Source organism: Miniopterus natalensis, chromosome 22 (genome assembly GCF_054644295.1).
Source record: "Miniopterus natalensis isolate mMinNat1 chromosome 22, mMinNat1.hap1, whole genome shotgun sequence".
NCBI lineage: Eukaryota > Metazoa > Chordata > Mammalia > Chiroptera > Miniopteridae > Miniopterus > Miniopterus natalensis.
The window spans coordinates 11895494-11920348 of NC_142102.1; the positions used below are offsets into that span (position 1 = coordinate 11895494).

At 53.0% G+C, this 24855-nt stretch overlaps 1 protein-coding gene across 1 annotated transcript in view; it reads left to right on the forward strand.

The window, feature by feature from the left end:
* Positions 1-1502: 1502 nt before the first annotated feature.
* Positions 1503-24855, forward strand: part of ABHD2 (abhydrolase domain containing 2, acylglycerol lipase) — a 33500-nt gene continuing 10147 nt past the window's right edge. Inside the window, exons 1-3 of the mRNA XM_087829075.1 lie at positions 1503-1585; positions 13311-13400; positions 15869-16068. Of these exons, the coding sequence (XP_087685201.1) occupies positions 15875-16068 (194 nt within the window). The 5' untranslated portion in view covers positions 1503-1585; positions 13311-13400; positions 15869-15874. The remainder of the gene's footprint in view (positions 1586-13310; positions 13401-15868; positions 16069-24855) is intronic.

The following is a 24855-nucleotide window of genomic DNA, read 5'->3' on the forward strand; positions in this document are numbered from 1 at the left end:
CGCCCACAACCCGGGCGTGTGCCCTGACCACAAATCACACCCCGATCTCCTGGATCCTAGGTCGATGTTCACGCCGGCAGGGCTGGAAGCCCCAAACTGTTTTAACACAGAGTCAGAACTGTAGGGGTCCTTCGCTAAAATCCTTTGCTACCGAAGTCTGCATTTTCCTTTCCCCGGATAGAAAAAATAAATTTAGTTTGGGGCTAAATTCAGGCCTGAGAGGGTATATTCTGTTCAAGCCCCCCACCCCACCCCCAGGAATTCCACTCCTTGGCTGATAGATTTCATGCAGTGGTGTCTGGCCCAGTGCTGATCCGCCTTCAAGGGGTTAACTGGAGCCACTGGACCTTTGGATGAGTGAACAGGCTAAAAGGAGGCTCCGTGTATCCTTGTCATAATTCTAAAATATGTTGGGGGGGGGTTGGAATTAACATTGCTACGAATACCATTTCCCTTCTCCAGCCTCGTAGACTTCTAGCACTGGGCCTAGTTCCACAGGCCTGTGGGGGGTGCGTGGGTGGGGAGCCAGTCCTGACTGAGCGCCTGCGGAGCCCCGGGCTCTGTTATTGTTTAGGGAGCTATTTCGTCTTCTCAGGAACTGCTATTGTTGCTCCCCGTTGCCAAGTGCAGAAATCAGGGTGCATGCAGCAGAGGCTACAAGGGACTTGCTCAAGGCCATGCAACTTGTTATGTTGCCAACGGGGGGCCAGGGGGGGCGGTAGTGGGGCGGGGGGGGGGGGGGCTCAAGTCTGGGTCTGACTCCAAAGGCTACATTCTTTCCCTGAGCGAGGCTGTTTGTTAAAAAGGCTTGAAAGGACTGGGGGGGGGGGGGGGGCAGTGAACTGGGGTCCACACTGCCAGGCACTCTTTCCTGGCTTCCCCAGAACCCAGGGGCTGGATAGAGGCCGCTGCCTCCACACCCTGTCCATGCAGTTTGGTCCCCCACTTTCCTCCCTGGGCGGGACCCCCAATTCTGCTCCCTGTGTCCTGGGCTACAGGTGAGTCTGTCGTTCATCCTGGAGCCATCAGGTCCCGCAGGTGAGCTACCAGCCGGCCTCCCTCCTCTCCTCCAGACCCCAGGCGACACCAGACCTCGCACAGCCCCCGCCTCACCCGCCTGAGATCACAATCGGGGCTCCCCCCGCCCCCGTTTCCGCCCCCGCCCGCGGCAACATCCAACACGACCCACCTTTGAGCCCTCCCTCCCTTTTCCCGCCCCCTCCGGGCCCGCCTTATCCAATCAGGCCTCGGCCCACGGGCCAAAGACGTCAAAAGTAACCAATTGTCTTCGCTCAGGCCTCCCTCCCGCCTTCAGGCTGAGGAGCAGCGCCCCCGACCAATGGGCTGTCAGGAAGAGCGCGGGGCTCGTAGAGCGGCGGCTGGACCGTCCAATGAGCCGGCGGGTGCCCGAGGTTAGGGGCGTGGTAGAAGCGGTCGTCAGGGGCGTGGCGGCCGTTGCCTGGGCGGGGCCGGTAGCCGCGGGAGCTGCGCTGGCCAGGGGTTCCGGCTGCATTTCCAGGAGCGCGGCGGAGCTGCGGGCGCTCGGACCCGGGACAAGCTGGGCCTCTGTAGTCACCGCTCACAGGTAAAGCCACGGCCGCCGCGCGAACCCCGCTGAGCCCGGGTCGCGCCCCGGGCCGCTCGGGCCAACCCCCTCCCTTGAGTCCCCGCCATCCTCGCCGGGGCTCGGCCCATAGCGCCGCCGCCTGCGCGCGGGGATCCCCGGGGCCTGTCACCTGGCGCCGCCGGGGTCCCGCAGGGCCGACTCGCAGGGAGCCTGGACGCGTCCCTGGAAGCCCTTTGTCCCCTCCTGCCCCAGGCTCCGAGGTTGGGGACAGCCCCAGACCCGAGCCTCTAGGGCGCCGGCCGTCCCTCCATCGGTGCGCGCCCTTGGGAGGGCGGGTAGGCTGGTGATGGAGGTCCGGGGTGCGCACCTGGAAGGAGAGGGCCGAGGAGCCCCATGACCGCCTCGGGCATCCAAGGGGCCCTCTGCGTTTGGGGGCTCCAGGGGTGCGCCTGGGACCGATGCGTTCCAGGTGTAGGAAGGCAGCTTTTTGGGGCCCACTTGGAGACACACTTCACTGAGCTTATCTGCGCTCCTTGGCTCCATCCTAGGCGCTCGGTGGGCTTTCCCCACCAGGAGGACTGTCCAGCAGGCGCAGGGGGCCGCCTGCCAGGCCAGGCAGCCAGCGCCTCGACCTTGGAGGTGTCCAGGCAGAGGCCAGATTACGGCCACCTGTCGGGGATGCTTGGAAAGGACGCCGAGGGAGGGCTGCAGGACCCACCTGGGAGGCCTTTTCTGCGCTCACAGGGGCATCCCGGGTGACCTTTGGTGCCCAGCTTCATAAGGATACTTCCCCGGGGGGGTGGTTAGTTTAGGATTGTTGAGTTGACCGGTAAACCAGTTTTGTGGTCTCAGCTCTCAAGAGTGGGTGTTAGCAAAGAGCATGGACTGTACCGAAAAGGGAAGGTTTATTCAGCCGGCCTGGAAACTCCTGAGTTTGGACTGTGGGCTGCTGCTGGTCTTTAATCATTCCGTTTCCTCTCACAACCCATGAACCAGTTCGACCCGCGGCCCAAGAACAGGCTCATGAGAGGGGCCTTGGGGAGACGGTAGGTTGGTCAGAATTAGCGTGATCTGCACCCAGAGCTTCTTGAGGGCCATGTTGTTACAGCCACGTTAAGTAGAGTCCAAAAGAGAAACCGCACAGGACCACTTGGCTACCCTCTGTCATGTGCCTGAACAGAGGGGACGTAACTAATCTTCGGAAGGTCAGCGGGCCGGGAACTTTGACCCCACTGGCTGCCTGTTTTAGGATGAACGGACCTTTGAATAGCCAGTCAGAAAGCAGATCAGTCCATATGCAGCGTGGACTTGTGGCATTTTAGAGCTGAAGACACGGTAGACAGAGCTCATCCAATCTGTCTTCTCAATGCAGACAGAGGTGAGGACACCAAGGCCTGGCGAGGTCACAGGGCCGGCTGGTCATCACAGAGCCGCGAGTAAAGAAGGGTGCTCTGGTGACCCTGGATCTATTGAGTTCATGACTTGTGTTTCACTCCCGGCCTAGTCATCTCACACTTGATGTTTCGATTTTCGATTCTAGGGGAGTCCAGCGAGGTTAGGAGAACAGATTTTGGTGTCGTAGTGCCTGGATTCGAACCCTAGCCCGGCTTCTTTGGGCAAGTTACTTAACCTTTCCATGCCTCTGTTTGCTCACCTATAAACCAGGAATAATCATGGTACTTAGATTGGAAGGTGGTTTTGAGGAGTGCCTGAGTTACTCTATCTGAAGCACTTACCACAGTGCCTGGCACACGGTAACCACTATAGATTTGCTGAACACGATGTCCTGTTGCCCTTTTATACAGTTTCTCTTCGTATCTACCACCCAATATTTTCTTCCAGGGGCTTATTTTTTCCCCTGCTTTCTCCCCTGCAATTCATTAAGTATATTCCAGATTTTATGGTAGCTCAGATGTCTGTAAGGTTTTCCAAGTCACATTGCATTTTATTTATTTTTCTGCCTTTTATTGAATCCGGGCATTTATTTTTCTCCTTGTAATTACACTCTTTTTAGACTCCAAATCTGCTTTATTGTCTTTAAAAGGGCGGGGAGGGTGATCCCTCAAAGTGATAGTCCCCGATGATACCAATTTCCACTAATTCTTCCAAAATATCTCTTCCCTCCGCCTGGCCCGCCTCCCCAGTTGTCAGTGCGACGCAGCTTGATTATAAATGGATGAACATTTTTAGATTAAGATTTCATGAGCCACCGTATTAAGTGCTTTTCGGAAGTTCAGGGATCGTGTGTCAAATGCATTTAAGCCAGTTACTTAGTCATCCGAGCTGGGGGAGCACCGGCAGCACCTGGCCTGCAAGCCAGAAACACAAGTGTGGGACTGATTCTTGCCGGTAAATTAGCTTGTTCACTGGTTTTTCTGCGTCTCTCTGGTTCTTTTCTTGAGCTTGAAATAAACCAGATGGCAAGTGTCGTGGAACAACAGACTTTCCTCTCGTTTCAGTCCGGGAAGTTTCCTCTCTTTCCTTTTTAGTTTCACCTTCATTCCTTTGATCGCCTTTGCAGTTTTGATAAATACCTACTCTGTTTGCCAGTCAGTTCCCTTTTAATTAGGAGATACCTGTCACTTGTGGTTTTCCCTTCTCTGTCTGTCTTTAGGTGTTTTCTAGAATAAACCAAAGATTATCACTTCATTGATTAGCACCTTCTTTAAGAGTCGATTCAGAGTTTGGTTTTGGTTTTGTCTAGGAGGTTCTAGAGCTCGGCCGTCTTAGAATAATCGCCTTAGTTCCATTGTTTGTGTGTTAATAATGGGCCCCCTTCTCTCTATCTCACTCTTTTCTCATGTCCTGGAGAAAGGGCTTCTAGTTTACTGTAAATTCTTTCATTCTTTACTCACAACTTCCTCCTCGTAATCTCTGGCAGCTCCCACAAGGAGTATAGGGGTTTCCCACTGCCCTTGTGCAGAGCACCTGACATTTCTTTGGTCCTATGGAAGCCAGGGGCAGAGTCTGTCTTATTTTTTGCCTAAACCTGGCTCTGTGAAAAGCTGTAGCAAAGAGAGACTTCCAATATAATAAAACTCCACGTGGCAGAACTCTGCTCTGACCTACTGCATACCATATTCTGTTTTTTATCGCATTGCGGGTGAGATCATTTTCATATTTGCGCATTTACTTTTGTTGTCTTGGTTCCAGGGCATCCTGCTTTTGAATTAAATGTTTTTTCTGTTTATAAAATGGCTGGAGGGGGCAGGTGACCAGACCGGTGGTTGCCCTTGAAGCTTGTGCCCAGGGCCCAGCAGGGTGCAGACCTTATTGCACAAGGACCCATTCTCCCATCTTTTGTAGCACAGCAGCGTACAGGTAAAGAGCCTGGCCGGTGTGGCTCAGCGGTTGAACATCAACCTAGGATCCAGGAGATCACGGTTCAATTCCCGGTCAGGGCACATGCCCAGGTTACGAGCTCGATCCCCAGTTGGGGGTGTGCAGGAGGCAGCTGATAAATGACTCATATTGTTGTTTCTATCTCCCCCTCCCTCTCCCTCTCCCTCCCTCTCTCTGAAATCAATAAAGATATATAAAAAATAAATAAAATAAAATATATTTTTTTAAAAAAAGAGCTTATTAGAGGATCGGAACACTGAGACCGTTGGGTTTGCCTGGTTTCTGATTTTCTTTTGTTTTCCTTCAGTGGACGTCCATTAAGTTCAGCGAACTGAGCATCTGGCGTGTGCCAGGAGCACAGCTGTCCCCATTAGCAAGTGCGTCTGGTGTGCTGCATATAGACTATTTTGCGTGTATATTACACCCTAAAAATGTTAATGTTTTCAACTCAGAAATAATTCTCTAAGTAGGTAATACATTTAGATGATGAAAGAAAATATTCGGGGAGCACACGAGGTTAGACAGTAAGTGTGTCTGTCCACCCGACTCTGCCACCTAGTTTTGTTCCCTAGAGGCACCTGTGTTACTGATTTTTTTCACCGTTCAGAGGTGTCCCATGCACAGCCAGGATGTTTTATACCTCTCTGAGCAGATGTGTTATGAACACCCCTTCCCTTTTGTATCAATGGTAGCATGCTTTGGGGAACCCTGCTTTTTTTCACTTAATATTCCTTGGCAGTATGTAAAGAGCTTTTGCGTCATTTTTTATGAAGGCTTGTTTTTGTTTTTGTTTTTTTAACCATCACCTGAGGACATTTTTTCCCTTGCTTTTCAGAGAGAGTGAAAGGGGGAGAGAGAGAGAGAGAAACATCCACGTGAGAGAGACACATCAATGGGTTGCCTCCTGCATGCGCCCTGACCGGCGCTGGGGATCGAGCCTGCAACCGAGGTAGGTGCCCTTGGCCGGAATTGAACCCAGGACCCTTCAGTCTTCAGGCTGATGCTCTAACCACTGAGCCAAACCGGCCAGGGCAAGGCCATCTGTTTTTAATACCCATGGTTTTTGTTTCTAAGGATGCTAAGAACCAGCCTTATTTGGGCAGCACCGTGGCATGGAGATATCCTACAGCATCGTGTGGATATTTGGGGGCAAATGCTTTTCTTCTACAAGCTGCAGCTCTGAGCCTGGGAAGAGGCCTGGGAGGTAGAGGGCATCTCCCAAAGGCCATCCTATGATGGTAGAGTAGGAAATGTTGGAGATTGAGGGCCCCGGACCTTGGGCCCTTTGCCTGGCCTTCTGGGTGTTTTCTCTGGTCTTTAGAGAAGGCTCCGGTCTTCCTGATGCTCACATCAGCATCTGTCTGTCTCCTGGCCCTGCACCCAGGCTGGCCCTCGCCCTCGGGCATCAGAAGGGGACCTGCCCTTCCTCCGGGGACTTCCTGCTTGGGTGGCTCTGGTGGATGCCCCACCCCTTCCTTTCTCTCACTCCCAGAAAACCAGCTCTCAAACCTGCGCCTCTGCCAACCATGTTTCCCAGACCAGCATCTGGGACTATATCGATAGAGTCTCTGTCGCTCGCCTTAGCGGTGTTTCCCAAGTTCTCCAAATCCCTTGGCCCTTTCCAAGGTCTGAGCCTGACCCGGCCTTTCTCAGCCTTTGCTGGTGATGGCTCTAGAAGAAGACAAGGTTCTTCATATTTGAATTTCCTGTGACTGCACAGGCTGATGTCCACGTGGTCTTATGGTTTTTGTGGCTCCCAGCTCTTGCCTTTGTGTGTTTCTCTTTCCTTTAATGTGCCTTAATCTGCTTTTATTTCCCTCCGAGTCTAATCGAGTCACCTTGAATTCGAATTGAATCTTGAAGGTGTTAGTCAGCCACTCTAATCTAGAGTCATGACCTTCTGGTCTTTACCCATTGCTGGGCGACCACATCATCGATCAGCTTGCCATAGATACCGTGTTATGTAATATGAGGAGAGGGCGCTTTGTCCTTGTTTACTTAGTCATGTCGATGCGAACAGTAAAAACAAATCAGGAAGTCCAACGTGAGATTGCCAAACGTGAATATTTTCAAGTACAGAAAACAACAACCTTATCTCTCATTATTACCACCATTTAAGAAAAGATGTTTTAGCCTGGCCGGTGTGGCTCAGTGGCTGAGCATCGACCTATGATCCAGGAGATCAGGGTTCGATCCCCAGTCAGGGCACAGGCCAGGGTCGGACGTGCAGGAGGCAGCTGATCAAAGACTCTCTTTAATCAATGTTTTTATCTCTCTACCTCTTCGTTCCTCTCTCTGAAATCAGTAAAGATATATATATATATTTAAAAAAATCAATTTTAAAAAAAAAAGCTATTTTAACACTCAAAACGAGGGAAGGTCACAGAACACATTTAGATTTAGGAGAAGGTTGAGTTAATGGAAATTGACACATGATGTTTAGTCAGGGGGACTGAAGTGTTTGGGATCCATCCAGCCCTCTGAAGGGCCCCTAAGGCAGATAGGTGCCTGCCTCACTTCTCTGTCCTCCTAGAGTCTTGCCCAGGGGTGGCAGAGAGAGGGTTCTCGGGCCTCGATTTCCTCACTTGCATCAATCATAACTCACAGAAGTGTGGTGAGGTAATGTCTGAGAACATACTTTGTACACAGTAAATTCTGTAATTGGCCTTAACTATCCACACCAGTGCCTTTAATGACATGTTCGAGTAGGAACTGAGGTCATATATTAAAATCCCAAGCATCTGATAAGCTGTAGACTTACACAAATAGGAATTTTTACTGTCATGTAGTTCTCTGTCATTTTAGAAGATATGGCGGCCTGTTCCCATCACCCAGAGAGCGCTGCTGGACCTTCGACCCCTCGCCTGCGGCTCACAAACTTACAGATTTTTCTCAGGGTGCCCGATAGAGAAGCTAAGGGTCTGGGATGGGGATGGGACCCTGTACATGCTCACAGGCAGGCCCAGGATCTGGACCGAGTAGGGTCTTGAAGGCCCAGGCCTTTGTCTGTAGGCCGGGTTCCTCTGGCCGTGTTGGCTAAAGCAGACCCGCCTTTGCTTCTCGGGTGAGCACACCACTGCCAGGTTAGCCTTGGGTCTGGTTTTTAATTTTTTTAAAAAATATATCTTTATTGATTTCAGCAAGAGGGGGGGGGGAGATAAACATCAATGATGAGAGTCATTGATCAGTTGCCTCCTGCTCGCCCCCTGCTGGGGATCGAGGAGCCACGACCCGGGCCTGTGCCCTGACCAGGAATCGAACCGCAACCTCCTGGTTCCTAGGTGGATGCTCAACCCCTGAGCTACACCAGCCAGGCTGTGTTTTTCATTTTTATTATAATAGCAGGATGCTCCTATTACCCCCGTGTAATAGGGAAGCAAACTGAGGTGCAAAGAGGTTAAACTGGCCCAGAGTCACTCAGCCAGCAAGCGGTAGAGTTGCCACTGGGCCTGCCCTGTCCTTCCCCCACGCCTGTGAATGTGTCCACCCCTCTGTGATCGGCCTCGTGACCCCAGCATCGGGGTGCACCCACAGAGGGCACCTCAATGAAGCGGAAATCTTGGTAACACTGGTTGCTCTGACCTATTTCCACAAACCTGTTTCCGACGCCACAGATGCCTGAGAAGGAAGTTCTCCGTTTTTCCTTGGATGTCAAAAAGGATTGCCGTTTTATAGTAGCACACACATCTCAGTCTGGGTTAGCCTAGGATTAGTCCGTTTTCTAGATCATATAAGGTCATGTCCGATGGAAAATGCCATAGACAGTTTTGTTGCATTGATGTCTTGGGGGGAGTAGCAGAAAGCATGAGCCGTCCAGTGGATTTCAGTGTTTATCTGAACGCTAACAGTCAGTGGGTAAATCCTGTCCCTCTTTGGGGACCTTTCCTTCCCTCCGCTGCCTCAAACAGCCTGCTTTTGCCCTGAGATCTCTTTATTTGTGAGCAGTTTTAGAGGTAGATTTATAATTCTTGGAAGCGAGTAAAAGCTGCTTTAGACACCCAGGGAAAAGGGGGAAAGAAATATGGCCTTGGACAGTCACTTCTGCAAGGGATAGAAAATGCAGAGCTTGCGTTTGGATGGATAGCTGTTTGCGTGAACTTGGAGACTGTCTTTCAACTTTCCAGAAGCTGCTGACAGCCCCGGTCAGGCTGAGCTCTGTCCCCACCCACAGCAGCTGGGCAGCCTCATGGGGGCCACGCCTCTCAACTCAGCCCTTTGCCATAATCACGTAAGAAAATCCTGCACCAGGGGCGGGAGTGGTGATACGTTAGGCCTTCCCCACGGACTCGATCAATAAACATTTACAGACTGCCCACCGGGTGCTCGAGACCGTAAATTCAGACTCGTGCACAATTTACACGCGAGGATTGAATCAGACGGGTGTAGGGTGTAGACCAGAATCCCCAACAGAGATTAAAGGGACGTGAGTCATCCTTGTTACGCAGAGACGAGGCCTTCAGGTTCTCTGGATAAGAAAGGGCCTTTGTAAAAGAAAGGGGGAGAGGGGGGACTGTTAGGGCCTGGAGGGGATGGGCTCCCGAATGAAGGTCCCTGCAGAGTTCAGCAGGTCGCACAGGGCTGTCCGGATGCCCTCGAGGGCTCGCAGGGATGTTCACGTGGTGAATGAATGACAAAGGCTTGCCCAGCATCCCACGGGTCAGGTGACCCCCAGTCACACCCACTGCCACACGCCAGCCCCCCCCCCCCCCCCCCCCCCCCGTCCCCGGCCCAGCCCGTACATGCGACGTGCGTGCGGTGCCATCTTTCAGGCTGACCTCTGGCATTTGTCTCGGAAGTAAAGCCCCGAAGCTTCATTCCGCAGTGACTCACTCCCCCTGCTCCCAAACCCGTCCCTCTTGTCCTGGCTGCCCAGCATTCCCGGGCCCTGCCTCAGCCGGGGAGCCCAGCCCGACGTCTGCGCCCACCCCTCCTCCTCCCCTTCTCTCCTGTCCCTTGTCTTCCTGGGGCTCCCCTGCTTTGAATTCCTCCAGTATTTATAGGTGGTGCTTCAGGACCTCACAGTTAGTTACGTGTGGATTGGCGCTGTTTTCTAATCATTTTGTGGACGCCCTGTCTTAGCCCCAACAGAGCTTAGGACAAAGCTGATACCTTTGGAACCCACGGGGAGTGGGGTGAACGTCCGAAAGGGAGTGTAGTTTTGCAAGGCATCCCCCCTCGGCAGGAGAATGGGGTACATGTCAGGAGGAGGGTCCGGACTGCACGCTTCCAGGACCCTTTTTAGCACAGACACAAGGACACACCTTGAAACTGTGAGTGGAACTTGACAGTGGACGCTTATTACTCAGTGATTTATTAAGTCTGTCACTGCTCCGTGTTACAGGAACCAAGAGGGTGGCCTGGGATTCATTTTAAACGTGTTGGAGGAGGCCGGGCGGCCAGTCCGCTGGTTCTCTCGCTGTTCACGAGGCCCCCGAGTCTGAGAAAGAGCCTCTTTGGCGGTCATTTCTATCCATTGGATCGGGGAGTTCACCAAGGCGGCATGGAGAGGTTTATTACTGGTGATGGTGCGGCTGATATTTGGGGGGCACTTAGCTGAATCTCAGGGGCAAAGCAGCCAAGCCAGTAAATATCTGTGCACAGAACACGGTTCGTATTGTGTTACCCCGTAGCTTGGGAGCGTCTGCGTCGGTTGCTGACTTTGGTCTCCTGGGGGGAGCTTGCTGGGTAACCAGGGCTCCCAGAGGAAGTCTGTCCCCGGCCTCTCCTTGGCTACCGGGGGTTCCTGGGCTTAGGGGCGCATTGCTCCAATCGCTGCTTTTATCTTTCCTCCGAGTGCCTGTCTCTGTCTCTTCATATAAGGACCCCACTCGTGGGCTGGGACCCCTCTGATCAGCGTGACCCCGCCTGAACTCGCTTCCATCTCCAACGCGCCTCTTTCCAAATGAGGCCCCGCTCACAGGTCCTACGTAGATGTGGATTCTAGGGGGGCGTTTTTCACCCCGCTACCCAGGGCAGTGAGTTTTCGGTGTTTGAGGTCTCCACTCAGGTTTTCCTCTCTTCACAGTAGGTTTCGGGTTGTCAGGGGTCGTTAGTTAATATTCCAGGGCTGCAGTCGCCCTGCGCCCTTGCGGGTAGAGTGAGTGTGGTGGGGTGATCGGCGCAAAGGACACCGCTGAGGGTGCCTGAGTGTCTAACTCACCCGAGGGACGAACAAAGGCCCCGAGGGCTGTCGATCTTGTGGACTGTGGTGTTCGCTGGTCCCCGCAGTCGGCTGGGAAAGGCTGTCTTCTGTGACCCGGCTCAGAGAGAGCGCATCCTGCTCCCCAGCCAACGGCTGCAATTCTACACCGAGAATCTCGGAAATTTTGAGCTGAAAGAGACCTTTGGTATCATGTACTTCTAACGTAACCCTCTCATTTTACAGATGAGGTCTTAAGGGCCCAGAAAGGTTAAGTGACTTGTTCAAGGTCGCTGGCTATGGGAGGGGGCAGAGCAGGCACTGAGACCCAGGCCTCAGAACCCCCAGAGGAGAGCCTGTCCCAGCACAGGGGCCCTGTCTGTCCCTGCATCTGTGCCTCTGTTGCAAAACAGCGCTCTTGGCCCCAAGAGCGAAGCCCAGGCCCTCGCACTGGTGGACAAGCCCGTCCAGCAGGTCAGAGACCCAGGGCAGCGCTGAATGTCCCTTTGCTGTTGGGTATTTGGCAGCACTTCGGGTTTCTTTGTTAATGTGGAGACTACAGATGGAATTTTAACTGTGATTTATAGCATCTAAATTCCACTCATAAAACGACTGGGGTGGGAGCAGGGGAGGTGCGGGGCCCACGGTCGGAGGATCCGGTAGGTACACAAGGGTGGGGCGGGGAGAGGCCCACTTTCCGCCTTCCACATGCCCAGCCCTCCAGTCATTCGGGGTGACTTCCCTGTCTCGGCTGTCCCGTGTTCATTTAAGTGACTTCACCTGCCCGGAGAGGGGACAGGGGCACACAAAATAGTGCAACGAAAGCAAAGTTTGTTATGTCTCGAACAGATTCAGAATATGAACATGTAGCGGCAGGTGGAACTTGGCAAGGAAGAGCAGCATGGAATAAAATGCAGCGAGCTAAGTTAAAATGAACTTCAAGAGTTTTGTGCTAAAATTGCCAGTTAATTATTGACTTAATACCTATATACACATTTACACACGCACATATATTCATTCCCACACTTACACTTCTAAATCCTAAGGCCCAGCTTTAGATCCATCTGCTCCATAAGCCCTCCCGCGCCTAATTATTTCCTGGACTGATTTTTCGTGTCCCCAAGTTTCTAAAGCAGATCTGGCCTTAACAGCAACTTTTCTCCCCAGTTAAAATGAGAATTCTGCTTAACTGCAGTCCCATACGATGCTTAGCATATTGCTAGGCACACAGTCGGTCATCAAGTGCCCTGAGCCCACTGAGGTTCGAGGGCAGTGGCCCTAGCGACATGTGGTAGAACTGCCCTGTTGCTCCGGCCTTCGGGTCCAAGCCCTGACTCAGGGCTGCCTATTTGGACCATAATAATTACCAGCCTCTCCTAGGATTGCCTTCGCTGACTTGGGTTCCATTTTAAACCCTTGTCACTCTTCAAGGGTTACGTCAATTAATTCTCTATTGCATTTGCTATTTAAAAAGGTTGTAGGAGGACTCTGCCTATCACATCACTCAAGGTCCCCTTATATAAAGTCCCACAGACCTTTAAAAAATTTTTTTTTCTTTTATAATCCCTGCTGCTTTGGAAGCCATGGAGATTCAGCACCGTGGGCCCGGCCCTGGCTCCCCGTCTCACGGGAGCAGTTAGCTCCTGGTGCCTGTCTGCAGCCAGCCGGACCCAGACCCTGCAGGCCCTGCAGCCCCCCCCCATCATTAATTACTCCAGCCCCCTTCTCTTTCTGGCACCTTGTTTTTGAGCCCGCCTGTGCCTTTTTACTTTTCCCGGCTCATATTTTTTCCATCATTGCTGCATGTCTGCAAGAGAAACAGTGAGGCAACAGACTGCTGTCTTTTTATTATTATTATTATTATTATTTTATTTTATTTTATTTTATTTTTTCCATCACCATTTATCTATCCCCTCTGTGCCTTCTCCCCCCTCACCGTCTTGACCTAAAGCCTGGTTAAACTATGTCCTCGGTTACACGGGGACTATATCTCCCCTGCGATTCTGGAGATTATGTCACGAGATAAAGGGTAAAAGCAGGCGAGTTGCTTTAGCCAGAGTTCTGAGGGCGCCAGGTAACTCGCCCTGGAAACCAGAGAGGGCCCGTCCTTCTGCGGGGCGACAAAGCCTCCCCCCAGCAGGCGTGTGGCGCACGTGTCAATTACAGAAACTGCCTTTTTCCCCCAAGACCTGAGGTGCAGGGAAACCTGAACGTGCTTGTATTTCAATTAAATTGCTTCTTTCTTGTCACCGATCTCTTCAGCTTTTAGGTAAATCCGAGGAAGAGACCCGACCTGCCCGGCCCAGCTGTACAGCAGTGAATATTCCCAGTAGCAAGGAACAAAGGACATAGGTACGTATTGTCCAGGCTCTTGTTTTACTTCTCCTACCTCCCTCACATTAGTCGGTAGGGAGGGGAAGCGGGGGGGGGGGGGGGCTGTTTTATTTTTTTTTTATTTGATGAGTCTGCTCCAGACCAACAGGGAAACTGGTCGAGCCACCTGCTGGTCTCCTCTGTTCTCTTTGCAACCACGGGGGCGAGAAGAGCACCTGCATCAGGTCAGAGGCATTCTGGATGCCCCGCTAGGTCTTGTTTATGGCTCTTAAAAATCCATGGTGACGACTTATATCATCCTGAGCGTTTCTTGGTGGCTTGAGTGGCACAGGTGGCAGGGCCCTGATGAGGCAAGTGGCCGGGGCCACAGGTTCAACCCGGGAGCATCTTTGAATGCGGTACTGTGGATGTTTTAGGCCACAGACCCCTTGGAGAACTGATTGACTCTGCAGATCCTCCCTCTCCAGAAAATTAAGCATCACACAAACTGCCACGGGGTTCCTGGGCCCTAGCATCCTGTAGGGGACCCACAGACCCCAAGTTTAGAATCCTTGTTTTAGGAATTTATAGATAGCTCATCCTGAGGGGGGGACATGTCCCCAGAGGTTGAGTTTTAAGGAATCTGCCAGCTCTTAAAAGTTCAAAGGTGGCTGCAGCTGACCGTATATTTGGAGGTCTAGCCTAGACGCAAAATTGTGTCGGATGGTTTATTAAAAATTATATTCTTGCCCAGCCGGTGTGGCTCAGCGGTTCAGCATCGACCTATGAACCAAGAGATCGAGGTTCGATTGCCGGTCAGGGCACAGGCCTGGGTTTCAGGCTTGATCCCCAGCGGGGGGCATGCAGGAGGCAGCCGATCAGTGACTTTCTCATCACTGACGTTTCTCTCTCTCTCTCTCCCTCTCCCTTCCTCTCTCTGAAACCAATAAAGACATATTTTTAAAGAACGAGAGAAAATTAAATTCTTTGCCCTGTGGCAAGTTAAGGAGCTGCGCTCTCTGGTTGCAGTCCGCGCTGAGCCCGGAGCCCTGCCCGAGGTCAGCTGCAGCGCCGTTGGGCCCTGCATTTGCCAAAGTCACCTGGACTTTAGCAAAGGGCCTCTGATCCCCTCTGGCCTCGCTGAGGGGCTGGACAGGGCCCGTCGGTTGTGCCCCGAACATGTCTTTGGGAGGCTGTTTTGCCCCCCCGTCCTGCCTGCGCTGTTGGCCGGCTGAGTCCTCCTGCCGCCTGTTTTTGGCAGAGGCCACCGGGAGCCGGTTCAGGGGAAGCCGTTGCCATAGCTACCCTGGCCGGGAGAGTCCCATTCTCTCTTGTTCTGCGAGCCTGTGGCTTCCCTGGTTTTTAAGGTGACAGCTGATGTTCTGTTTTTCTGCTGAGCAGCAAGGAAAAGACTGGATTTTTGTTGCTTTTCGTGGATATTTGTCTTATGTGTTTGGAGGTATGTGTCTCCACGTGTGTATCTCTTAATTGAGGTCAGACTGCTTCAGAAGATAAAATAGTAAGAGAGCTTGGGAAGAGCCAGGTACGCGCACGCAGTTTTCTCACTCCAGTTTTGTTTTTGTTTTTTAAATATATCTTTATTGATTTTAGAGAGAGGAAGGGAGAGAGAGAGAAACATCAATGATGAGAGTCGCTGATTGGCTGCCTCCTGCACGCCCCCGACTGGGGATCGAGCCTGCAACCCGGGCCTGTGCCCTGACTGGGAATTGAACCTGCGATCGCCTGGATCCTAGGTCGATGCTCAACCGCTGAGCCACACCGGCCGGGCCTCCCTCCAGTTTTTAATTTTGGCTTAGCAATTGAATTTGGTACAATTTTAGCCGATTTTTGTAATCGTGGGGGCGGGGATTGGCTGAGCTCCATTTCACACTGCCCGGAACCCCCAGAAGCAAGGATCCCCGTGACCTGGGCTGGCTCTGAACTTTACACCTGAGGAGCAGATGACCAGTCAGGCCCAGGTGACTTTATCTCATTCTGCTCTAAAAATAGAGGGGTGGAGCCAGGGGGCAGTACAGCCACGGCTGGGGGCCCTCGCAGTCCCATTTCACGTCATGTCCTCGGCTGTAAACGGGGACCTTCCCACACACCTGGTGCACCGGGGACGTGTGGGTTAAGTGTGCAGAGACCTGAGGCTGCCCGTGAACAGGGCTTGGAGTGCCACTCCCGGTGCCACTCGTCTGTCCTCTGCTCTCCCACTCCCTGAAGGATGCTATTCTCAGCGTTTCCCAGTTTGCTTATCTCACTCAGAAGGGGTTCATTAAATTTAAATAAAACAACACCCGACCCAGCTTATCAGTGCCCAGGACTGTTTGTGATTTGGGTGGTTGCCAGTCCCCGGGCAGCTGTAAGGTGCTGATGGCAATCCACCCGGGCGGGCCCTGTGGACACATCTGGATGGGACAAGTCGTCGCCGGCTTTGTCTCCTCGCGTGCGGGCTCCACCCGCCTCGCTGAGCCCTAAAGCTACCCTGTGCCTCTGCTCCCCAGGCCAAGATGGATGCCATGCTGGAGACCCCCGAGCTCCCGGCCGTGTTTGACGGGGTGAAGCTGGCCGCGGTGGCCGCCGTGCTGTACGTGATCGTCCGCTGTCTGAACCTGAAGAGCCCCACCGCCCCCCCGGACCTCTACTTCCAGGACTCGGGGCTCTCCCGCTTTCTGCTCAAGTCCTGTCCTCTTCTGACCAAAGAGTGAGTACCCTGTCCCGCGCCTGCTGAGCCCCTTGGCCTGGGCGGTGTTCAACCAACCTTGTCCCGCGTGTCCTTCAGGCCACTGTAAGGTAACGTCGTGGCTGTTCAAACAGCTAGAGTCTCGGTCTGAATTTCGGAGGGTAGGAGACAGAATCCGATCTTGGTTGCCTGGAGTCAGCATTCATGACAAGGACACGGCAGAAAACGGTGGTCATTTTTAGGTGGATACAGAAACCTTGGGCAGCATTCTAGCCGGGTATCGGATGCCCCCTCTTGCTAGGACAGAAGAACCAGCTCTACCCAAAATAATTAATAAGCAAAAGGACACGGATTTACGAGTTGGGGCCTCGCCATCTCTCAGTGAAAAATGGCCTGACATGAGCTAAGAGATGCCACCGCCTAAACAGGGTGCCTTCCTTCCAGGCGAGCCAGGTGTCCCTGCGTGAGGCCCAGGCCTGCGTGCCGGGGGAGCGCTGCTTCTGAGAGAGGAAACCGCCCTCGTAAAGGGTACATTTTATGTCACACGGACTGTTTTCAGGAGACACGCGGGTCAGCGTTTCCCTGCTGATGTCTCCTGAGTAACTGCGCCTCCCGTCAGGGCTCTGGCCTTTCAATCCTCTTAACAGCTTTGGGGTTGGGTTCCTTCCTCCTTTCAATGTGAGGATGCAGAGCAGCAGAGAGGGGCAGCGAGCCCAAGTTTGTGACTCTAGACTTGGTTCCCTTCGGGTGCAGGTGAGAGGAGGGGAGAGAGGGGGAGAGAGAAACATCAATGATGAGAGTCATGGATCGGCCGCCTCCTGCCCGCCCCCTGCTGGGGACCGAGGAGCCTGCACCCGGGCCTGTGCCCTGACCGGGAATCGAACCGCAACCTCCTGGATCCTAGGTCAAGGCTCAACCGCTGAGCCACACCGGCCGGGCCGTCTTGCACTTTCTGTCACCGCCTCTCATCTATTTGAAGCTGAGGGCAGGAAACATGTCTGTTATGGGTAAAAGGGTTTCTCCGGGGACTTTGAAGGTTTTTTTTTCTAGAGGAAGCCTGTCTGCAGCCTCCACAGACACCGTCTGGGTAGAAAGTTCAGTTGACTGATTTACAACAGGCCGGCGGTGTCACTCAGTAACCCTGACCCACCGCAGCCGGTTGTTACGACTTCTGAGCGGAATCAGAACATTTCCCCTTGCTGTTCTGGGGTAGGAAAAAAAGTCGATGAAAGGTGGACATTGAAAACAGGAGAATCGGGGATTTGTTTCCCCTCTCAGCATTCAAGTCAGTGTTTCGGTCTGTTTTAAGGTAATCGGCCCAGCCGTGCGTTAGGGGTGAACCTTTTCAGTGTCCAGAGGAAAACGCTGCTGGGATGGGGCCATACGTTTCTCGTTCACTTAGCAACAGGTCAATATTTACCTAGTGATTCATTTTTTTGTTCTCAAGAGGTGTTTGCTCTCAGTGAAACTCGTAGGCCAAAAACTCAGTTCAGAATTATGAGAAAAATCTATAGGATTTTCCTTTTTTTTTTCCTGAGTAAGAAATTTAACATGCATATTGTAAAACCCTGTGTGTACACAGACCCTAAGTATACAGCTCAGGACCCTCTGATACGTACTCACCCGTGTAGCTACCATTCCCTGGGCTTCCGCAGGAGTTTCCCGAGTCACCTCCCCTGGCACAGTGCCACCCGAGCGGCCGGCACCCAGGCACACTTCAGTGTGACCCCGGCTGTGGCAGCTCCCACTGCCCACGAAGTGCCTGCCCCGGGGCCGGTAGCCCCTGGCTCCCCCCAGAGCCCCTCCTTTCTCTCTGCACCAAAATGCCTCTTATCCTGGGAACAAACTTCAAGGGCACGGATTCTGAGAGACCCCCCTGTGACTCCCGGTGACTCCCCGTGACTCCCCTTCCCCCGCCTCTGTCACAACGAGCCCCTTTGCCCTTCTCCCTACACGGGCGTCTCCCCAGCGTGTTCCCACTGCTCTGAGACTCCATGGTTGGGAGGTATTAAAAAAGCCTCATTTTAGAAAAACTTTTTCATTGCAGAAATTTTCTAAAGGCACTTTTTCGATTGGTTTCTGCACAACCGCTTCCTCGTGATTTCCGATAAGGCAGAAAAAACAGTTTTTGACTCTCCTCTCAGACAATACCAGCTCCCTCTCGGTTGCTGTCAATATATGTTCACTTCCTAACCGTAAATACCCATTTTTCTCTCTTCTTCCCCAAATCAAAGCCTGGGCAAATAGTGGTTTGTCACAGATGTGCAATGCGCACTATTTTTGGCCTAGCTTAGGAAGGGCGTTGGAAGGGCTCTAGGGGGAAGCTCTAACTCGGACCCCTGCTAGTGCCATGCAAGGGGCTGTTTTCCAGATCTAAAGAGCACAGGCCTGTGGATTTGTGCCCCTGCACCCCCTGCCGTCTCCCCCCTCGCCCCCTTTTTGGAAGGTGCCCATCTGCAGTGCCAGTACCGCCAGGGGAGCGAGGGCGAGGGGCCTCGATGTGGGCGGTGGCTGTTCGGTCCGTCTTCAGTAAAACGTCGCTCAGTGCAGCTGCGTGCGCTCCCTTCTGGTCCCACTGCCGCCTGGGACCCCCCGCGGTAGAAGCTTGGGGCCAGCTCAGCTCGTTTCTAGCGAGTTCAAGGTGAAAAGTGTTTCAGTATCTTGGGCTTAAATGCGCCTTAACTCCCTCCTGCTCGCAGAGATCCCAGGTCAGACTTAGATCCTCCCCTCCTTGGCCGAACACTGTAGCTTCGCCCTTTCCGTAGGATAAGCTCCTAATTGCCCAGGGTCTTAATACTGACATTGACCTGATCTCAAGAACTGTGCGGACATTTCCTCAGATGCCACTGACCACTGACAAGAGGGTCGGTGATGAGCGAGCTACGTGGGCACCAGGCCTTCAGAGCACGTTTACCTGGAACCTCCCATCGCAAGAGAGCTCTTGACAGAGGGAAGACTGAAAAACCATCTTTATCAAGACCAGGGAGGGCCCCGGCCGGTGTGGCTCAGTGGTTAGAGTGTAGGCCTGCAGACTGAAGGGTCCCGATTCTGGCCAAGGGCCATGTACCTCGGTTGCAGGTTCGATCCCCAGCCTGAATCAGGGCATGTGCAGGAGGCAACCAGTCAACGTGTCTCTCTCACATCAATGTCTCTCTTTCTCTCTCTCCCCCTCCCACTCTCTGAAAAACAATGGGAAAAAATAGCCTCAGGTAAGGATTAAAAAAAAAAAAAGACCAAGGATTGATGACTAGCACCAATGAGGTCATATTTTCAGGTGACTTCATCTTGAAATCACTTGTGCTTCTGATGAAATAGCCCAAACCCAAACTGTCAAGGTCAAAGGGTTGAGTTGCAGGATCTGGGCTACTTACTGTCCTCTGTTCCTGGACTGAGCGGACATCCGGCTCTCCCAGGACTGATAGGTTCCCGGAATGTGGGGTTTTTAGGCCCAGACGTCAGGGATGTGCCGCCTGCCTCCTCTCTCTGTGACTCACTGTCTCCTGCCGTGCGTCTGGGGGCGGGAGGTTTAGGTTTAATCCGACTCTTGGACGTTGCCCATCTGGGCCGTCCCTGCCTTAGCAGGTCACTTATCCAGGAGGCCGTCCAAGCCAGAAAGGAAAGGGCCACCATCCTGGAGTCTGTTGGGGGGCCTGGGCTGAGGAAAGCAATTTCCTGGGCTTGTAAGGAAATCTGCCCCCTCTACAAAATTCTAGGAAGCCCAGCTGTCACTGTTACGGAAAGCTGGAACCCTTGACGCGTTGATTTGTCCCGTGACCCGATGAGATGCCATCCCCGTTCCCACCCAGATGACCATCTGCCAGGCCTAGCAGTGCCCTCTCCCCAGGGCCGTGTGTTCCTCAGAGCTCTTCATCTGCCCCAGGAGGCCGCCTGCCATGCCACGTGCTACATGCCACGTCACCGTGAGCCATGGAATGAGTCAGCCCTGATGGCAGCTTGCGAGCCACCCGAAGTCCCCTCCCCGGGTCAGCTTCTAATCATAGGGTCGGGGCTCTAGGTCATCCTGGGCCCATGGCGTCCAGCCAGGCAACTTAACTTTGGAGGTGGCCATTAAGAGAGCGTTTGGGAAGGCTCCCCAGGAGGTCAGCGGTCATCCACGCAGGGAGAGGCCATGCAGAGCAGCAGCTTATGTACTTTTCTATCTTTCCACTGCTGCTGAGGCCATTGCCGCAGCCAGCCTGACTTCCCAGTGCCACGTAGTCCCAGAGTCTCCCGGCGGCGAGGCCCTGACCCGGTGTTTCTGCCAGATCGCAGAAGCTTGAACAGTAACCCCGTTTTTTGGGCAGTAATCCCTTATTAATCCGAAGTGAGAAACTCCGTATGCGTTTTACAAGTTGAAATCTGCCACGTCAGAACAGCGCGGGCTTTTCCTTGCCTGGTATTTCCTTAAAGTATTCTTCTCGGTGAAAAGTAAATATGTGGGTATAAGTCGGTCAGTGTTTAGTAACCTGTTCTGGTCCGTCCACTCTGAATGCCACACGCGGTCCCTGCCCCCAGCGCAAACACACACAGGCCTTCCCTCGTAATGCCACCGTCTCGGTCCATCTAAATCCTGTGTCCCTCAAGGCCCTGTCACCCAGCTCCTTCAGCCTTCTGCCACGTTTCCCGCTTCTGTCCCCCTGGCCCCTGCCTAACGACAGGATGCAACCACGTCTCCGTGTGTGTGCCTCTCGTCTCCCCAGCTGTGTCCTGAGAGGCCAAAGGACAGAGACTGTACCGAGTTCTCTCTCCCAGCAGCCAGTGCCCGCCAGCGTTTGCAGATGGCTGTGGTAGGAGCCTGTGTGACCGAGGGTCCGAATGAGAAATTGAGATGAGTGATAAAGGGGCTTGGGGGAGGGGGGATGGTGCTGCGGCGGCCTGGGTGCTGGGGTCCTGCGTGGTCCCGAAGGATCGGTGACGTGCACAGAAGGGTCCGGATGAGGGAAGGCAGAGGTCAGCGCCATCCCCTCAGCAAGGGCTTCTGGGAGGAAACTGAGTTTGCTCCGCAGGCCGGTGCTTTTCACCCCCACGCATTCGTTGCTGTGGCCTGCGGGCCTTTGGCCAGCCTGCCGGGCGACGAGATGACCGAGGCCTCGCAGATCTGGCCCATTTCCTCCCTGCGGCTGCCTTGCCCTGACCCCGCGGCCACTGCGCTGGTGACCCCCCAGTTCGGTGGATCTTCATGCGACTCGACTTTGGCCACCTCTCTCGCAATTCCCAAACATCTCCTTTGTGCGGGCTTTGGACCTGCCGCTCTCTCTGCCCTCTGCTCGCTGTGCCCTGGGTGTTGTCTGCACGTGTGGCCCAGGTCCCGTCACCGAGCTGGTGCCCACGGCTCTGAGTGGAGGGCAGGTGACCAAGCCGAGGGACACCGAGCTGGAGACCTGAAGCTCCAGGCTCCAGGAGCTTCTGAGGCCCCAGCCCAGGTCTCGTCTCGCTGTTTCATGTTGATGCGAAGTTAACTGCGAGGCCTCCGAGTACACGTCTCAGAGACTGTCACAGTTTCCAAAGTCGTGCATGGTTTGTGGCTGATGCTACGTGTGATCGCTGACCCCAGCCCACCTGTCCCTCGTGTGTAAAGAGAGACGGACTCTGCCTTGGCGGAACTCTCGGGAACTGCGTATCTCTGTGGTCTCCTGGTGTGCGGACGGGAGTGAAGAGCCGGTGCCTGAGCTGCTGCGAGTTTCCACAAGGGCAGGGCTGTTGACTGTTTGAGGAAATATTTTTCTGTGTTCTCATGCCACAGGAGAGGGCCGCCGGCTCGGCGGGGCTCAACCGCAGCCGCCAACAGCAGCTCCTTTCAGCTTCTTGGAACTGTGGCGGCTCTGGGGCAGCTGCAGCATTTCCTTCCTCTTGCATTTCTGTTCGAGGCTCAACAAGTGGTGGCCGTGCGTCCCCGGAGCTCTCTAGCTCCAGGTTGTGATACAGCCTGCCGTCGGTGGGCGCCTGTGTTTATCAGAGTAGATACGTAATAGTTGTGCCTATCGTAAGCTCCCTTAACCCCTTCAGAGCTTATGTTTATTTTTTTATTTTAATATATTTTTATTGATTTCAGAGAGGAAGGGAGGGGGAGAGAGAGAGAGAAACATCAATGATGAGAGTCATGGATCGGCCGCCTCCTGCTCGCCCCCTGCTGGGGATCGAGGAGCCCGCACCCCGGCCTGTGCCCTGACCGGGAATCGAACCGCAATCTCCTGGATCCTAGGTCAATGCTCAACCGCTGAGCCACGCCAGCCGGGCTTATGTTTATTTTTAAAAAAACAGGGCATACATTTACATTAAAACACTCCCCCAGCCACTGTCCAGTTCCCTTCAAGTAATGTTTCCAGTCTGATTGCAAAAGCAGCGGTTACACACACACACTTCTGTTCCTTTATTGCAGAAACAGCAGTAAGCTGTGTGCTCTCCCGCCCTGCCCCGTGCCTCTTCTCCTGGAATATCACTGATTTCCACAGAGTGTAGGAAGAGCTTCCCCCATGCGTGCCCTGGCCGCTCAGTTGGACCGTCATTTGTGTGACCGGTTTCCTAGGTGGGGGGTTGATTTATTTCTAACCTTTTGCTTCCCAACGCTGCCGTCGATAGTTTTGTAATTACATTATGCGCGCCCGTGTAGGGTGGACTGGAGGTGGGACTGTGGGGTCAGAGGTTGTGTGCGTGGGAAACTGTGTTACCTGGTGCCCTCAGGCTGTCCCACAGGCCCCAAAGGAGTGTCTGTTTCCCCGAAACCTTGCCAACAGAGAGGCTCTCCTGCTTGTTGATATTTGCCAATCGGGTGGGTAAATATTTTTTTCTCACTGTGCTTTAATGTGTCTCTTGTGAAAGAGGCTTGAGCCTCTTGTTTACAGTTAAGAACTACTGTTTGGTTTTTTTTTTTAAGGGGGAGAGAGAGAGAAACATCAGTGATGACAGAGAGTCATTGACCGGCTGCCTCCTGCTCGCCCCCTGCTGGGGATCGAGGAGCCCGCACCCCGGCCTGTGCCCTGACCGGGAATGGAACCGCCATCTCCTAGATCCTGGGTCGATGCTCAACCGCTGAGCCACGCCCGGCCGGGCAAGAACTGCTTTTATTTCCTGTTTTGTGACCCCTGCCCATTCTTCTGGTGGCCACTGGTCTTCTTCCTAATCATCTGAGCACTAGGGAAATCAGCCTTTTGTGTCATGAGTTGCAAATTTTTGTTCTTGGTGTGTCCTTTGTCCTGTGGCCTTGCCCACGGTGGCATTTGCCATGCAGAATTTTTGAATGTTTGCATAGTCAAACCTCTCGATTCTTTCCTTTATGGCTCCTGGGATGTCTGTTTTCTTCAGAAAGGTCTTCTTCCTGGTACGGTTGTGAAAAAAATCTACAGTTTCTTCTAGCACATTTATGGTTTCGTTTTCTATGTAGAAATGTTTGATCCTCTGGAATTTATCCTGGTGCACAGTGTGGCTCCAACTTAATACTTTTCTAGATGCTACCCTTTGCCCAGCATCCTTTATTGGACAGCCCGTGGCTCCCCAGCTTGTTGAAATGCTCTTTTTTTCTCGTACTAAATGTCAGGATGTGTTTACTCATATTTCAGTCCGTTCTGGTGTGTTGACCATCCCGAATGGTTATGCTATTAGCATATTTGTAGCTTTTTGATATGTTTTACTATGGACAGTGGGGCTGGAGTGCTAGTGCCCCCCCGACAAACAAAAGAAGCATATTTTTAATTAAATATTCTAAGAACCCATCATTTTTCTAGCGTCATTGCTTGCCATTTTCTGAATTCTTTTCTGCACATCAGAGAAAGACATGTGTTGAATGTCAGGTCTCAATTCTCACAGCCATGTCTTGATTACAGAGTCCTGAAGGGCATCTTTGTAGGTAGTGCGGGGACCCCACAGCAAGCTACTCCAGCTCCCCCCACCAGGAACAGTAGCAGAGACGTGAGCCTTCAGTGCTCATCTTCCCTCCTCCCGGCCCCTATGCAGAGATTTTTGAGGTGGTCTTGGGCTGAGAAGCGATGGAAAGGCAGTCCCGGGTTGGCCGAAGGGCAGACTGTTGACATCCCTGTGTGTGCTGTCCAGACTGGCTCTCCGCAGGACTAGCTCTCCAGTGCATGGCCTTTGTGGGGTGAGCCCTGGAGCCTTTTTGTAAACTCCAAGCCCATATAAATCATAGTGTCAAAACCAGGCTGGGACAGAAGGGGGTGGAGAGAGGGCTCTGCTTCCGTCTGTGTGGGGAGGAGGCCAACCAGTCCTGACCACTGTTTGTAGAACAGGGAGAGAAAGGGATCAGATGTATTTAACACACAAACATAATCCTGAGACGTTTTAACGGGTGCCCTCTGAACTTTAACATGGAGTTTATTTTTCCTTGGAGGGAAAGAGTGTGGCTTTTTTTTTTTTTAAGCCGTTTTATTGTAACTCAGTTGTGTGTCCGTTCTCTCTAACATTTGGGCTTTGTAGCTCACACCACAGGTCGTGGAGGTGCCAGCCGCCCCCATGGCCTCTGTCCAGTGTTTAGAAACCAGTTACAGGAACAGATGTTTTCTCTCTTTGTCATATGGCCACTTTTGGTCATTTCGGGCAAAAACAAGCCAGCCTCTGCACTGGAATTTTCCTGTGCAGAAGCCTGGAATTCGGGCACAGAGCATCCAGCAACAGCAGTGAAATGCAATGTGAGACGAGGAAGTGTTAGCCTCCGGGGGGAAATGCCGTGACCACAGAGTATTTGTGATGAGCCTGTTAGTAAGTCTTTTAGAAGTTCAATACGCCACTTGCCAGTTGAGATAAAAGACCCAAGATGTTTGTTTCTGAACTTGATGATGAAGCCATTTCCCAGCCTCA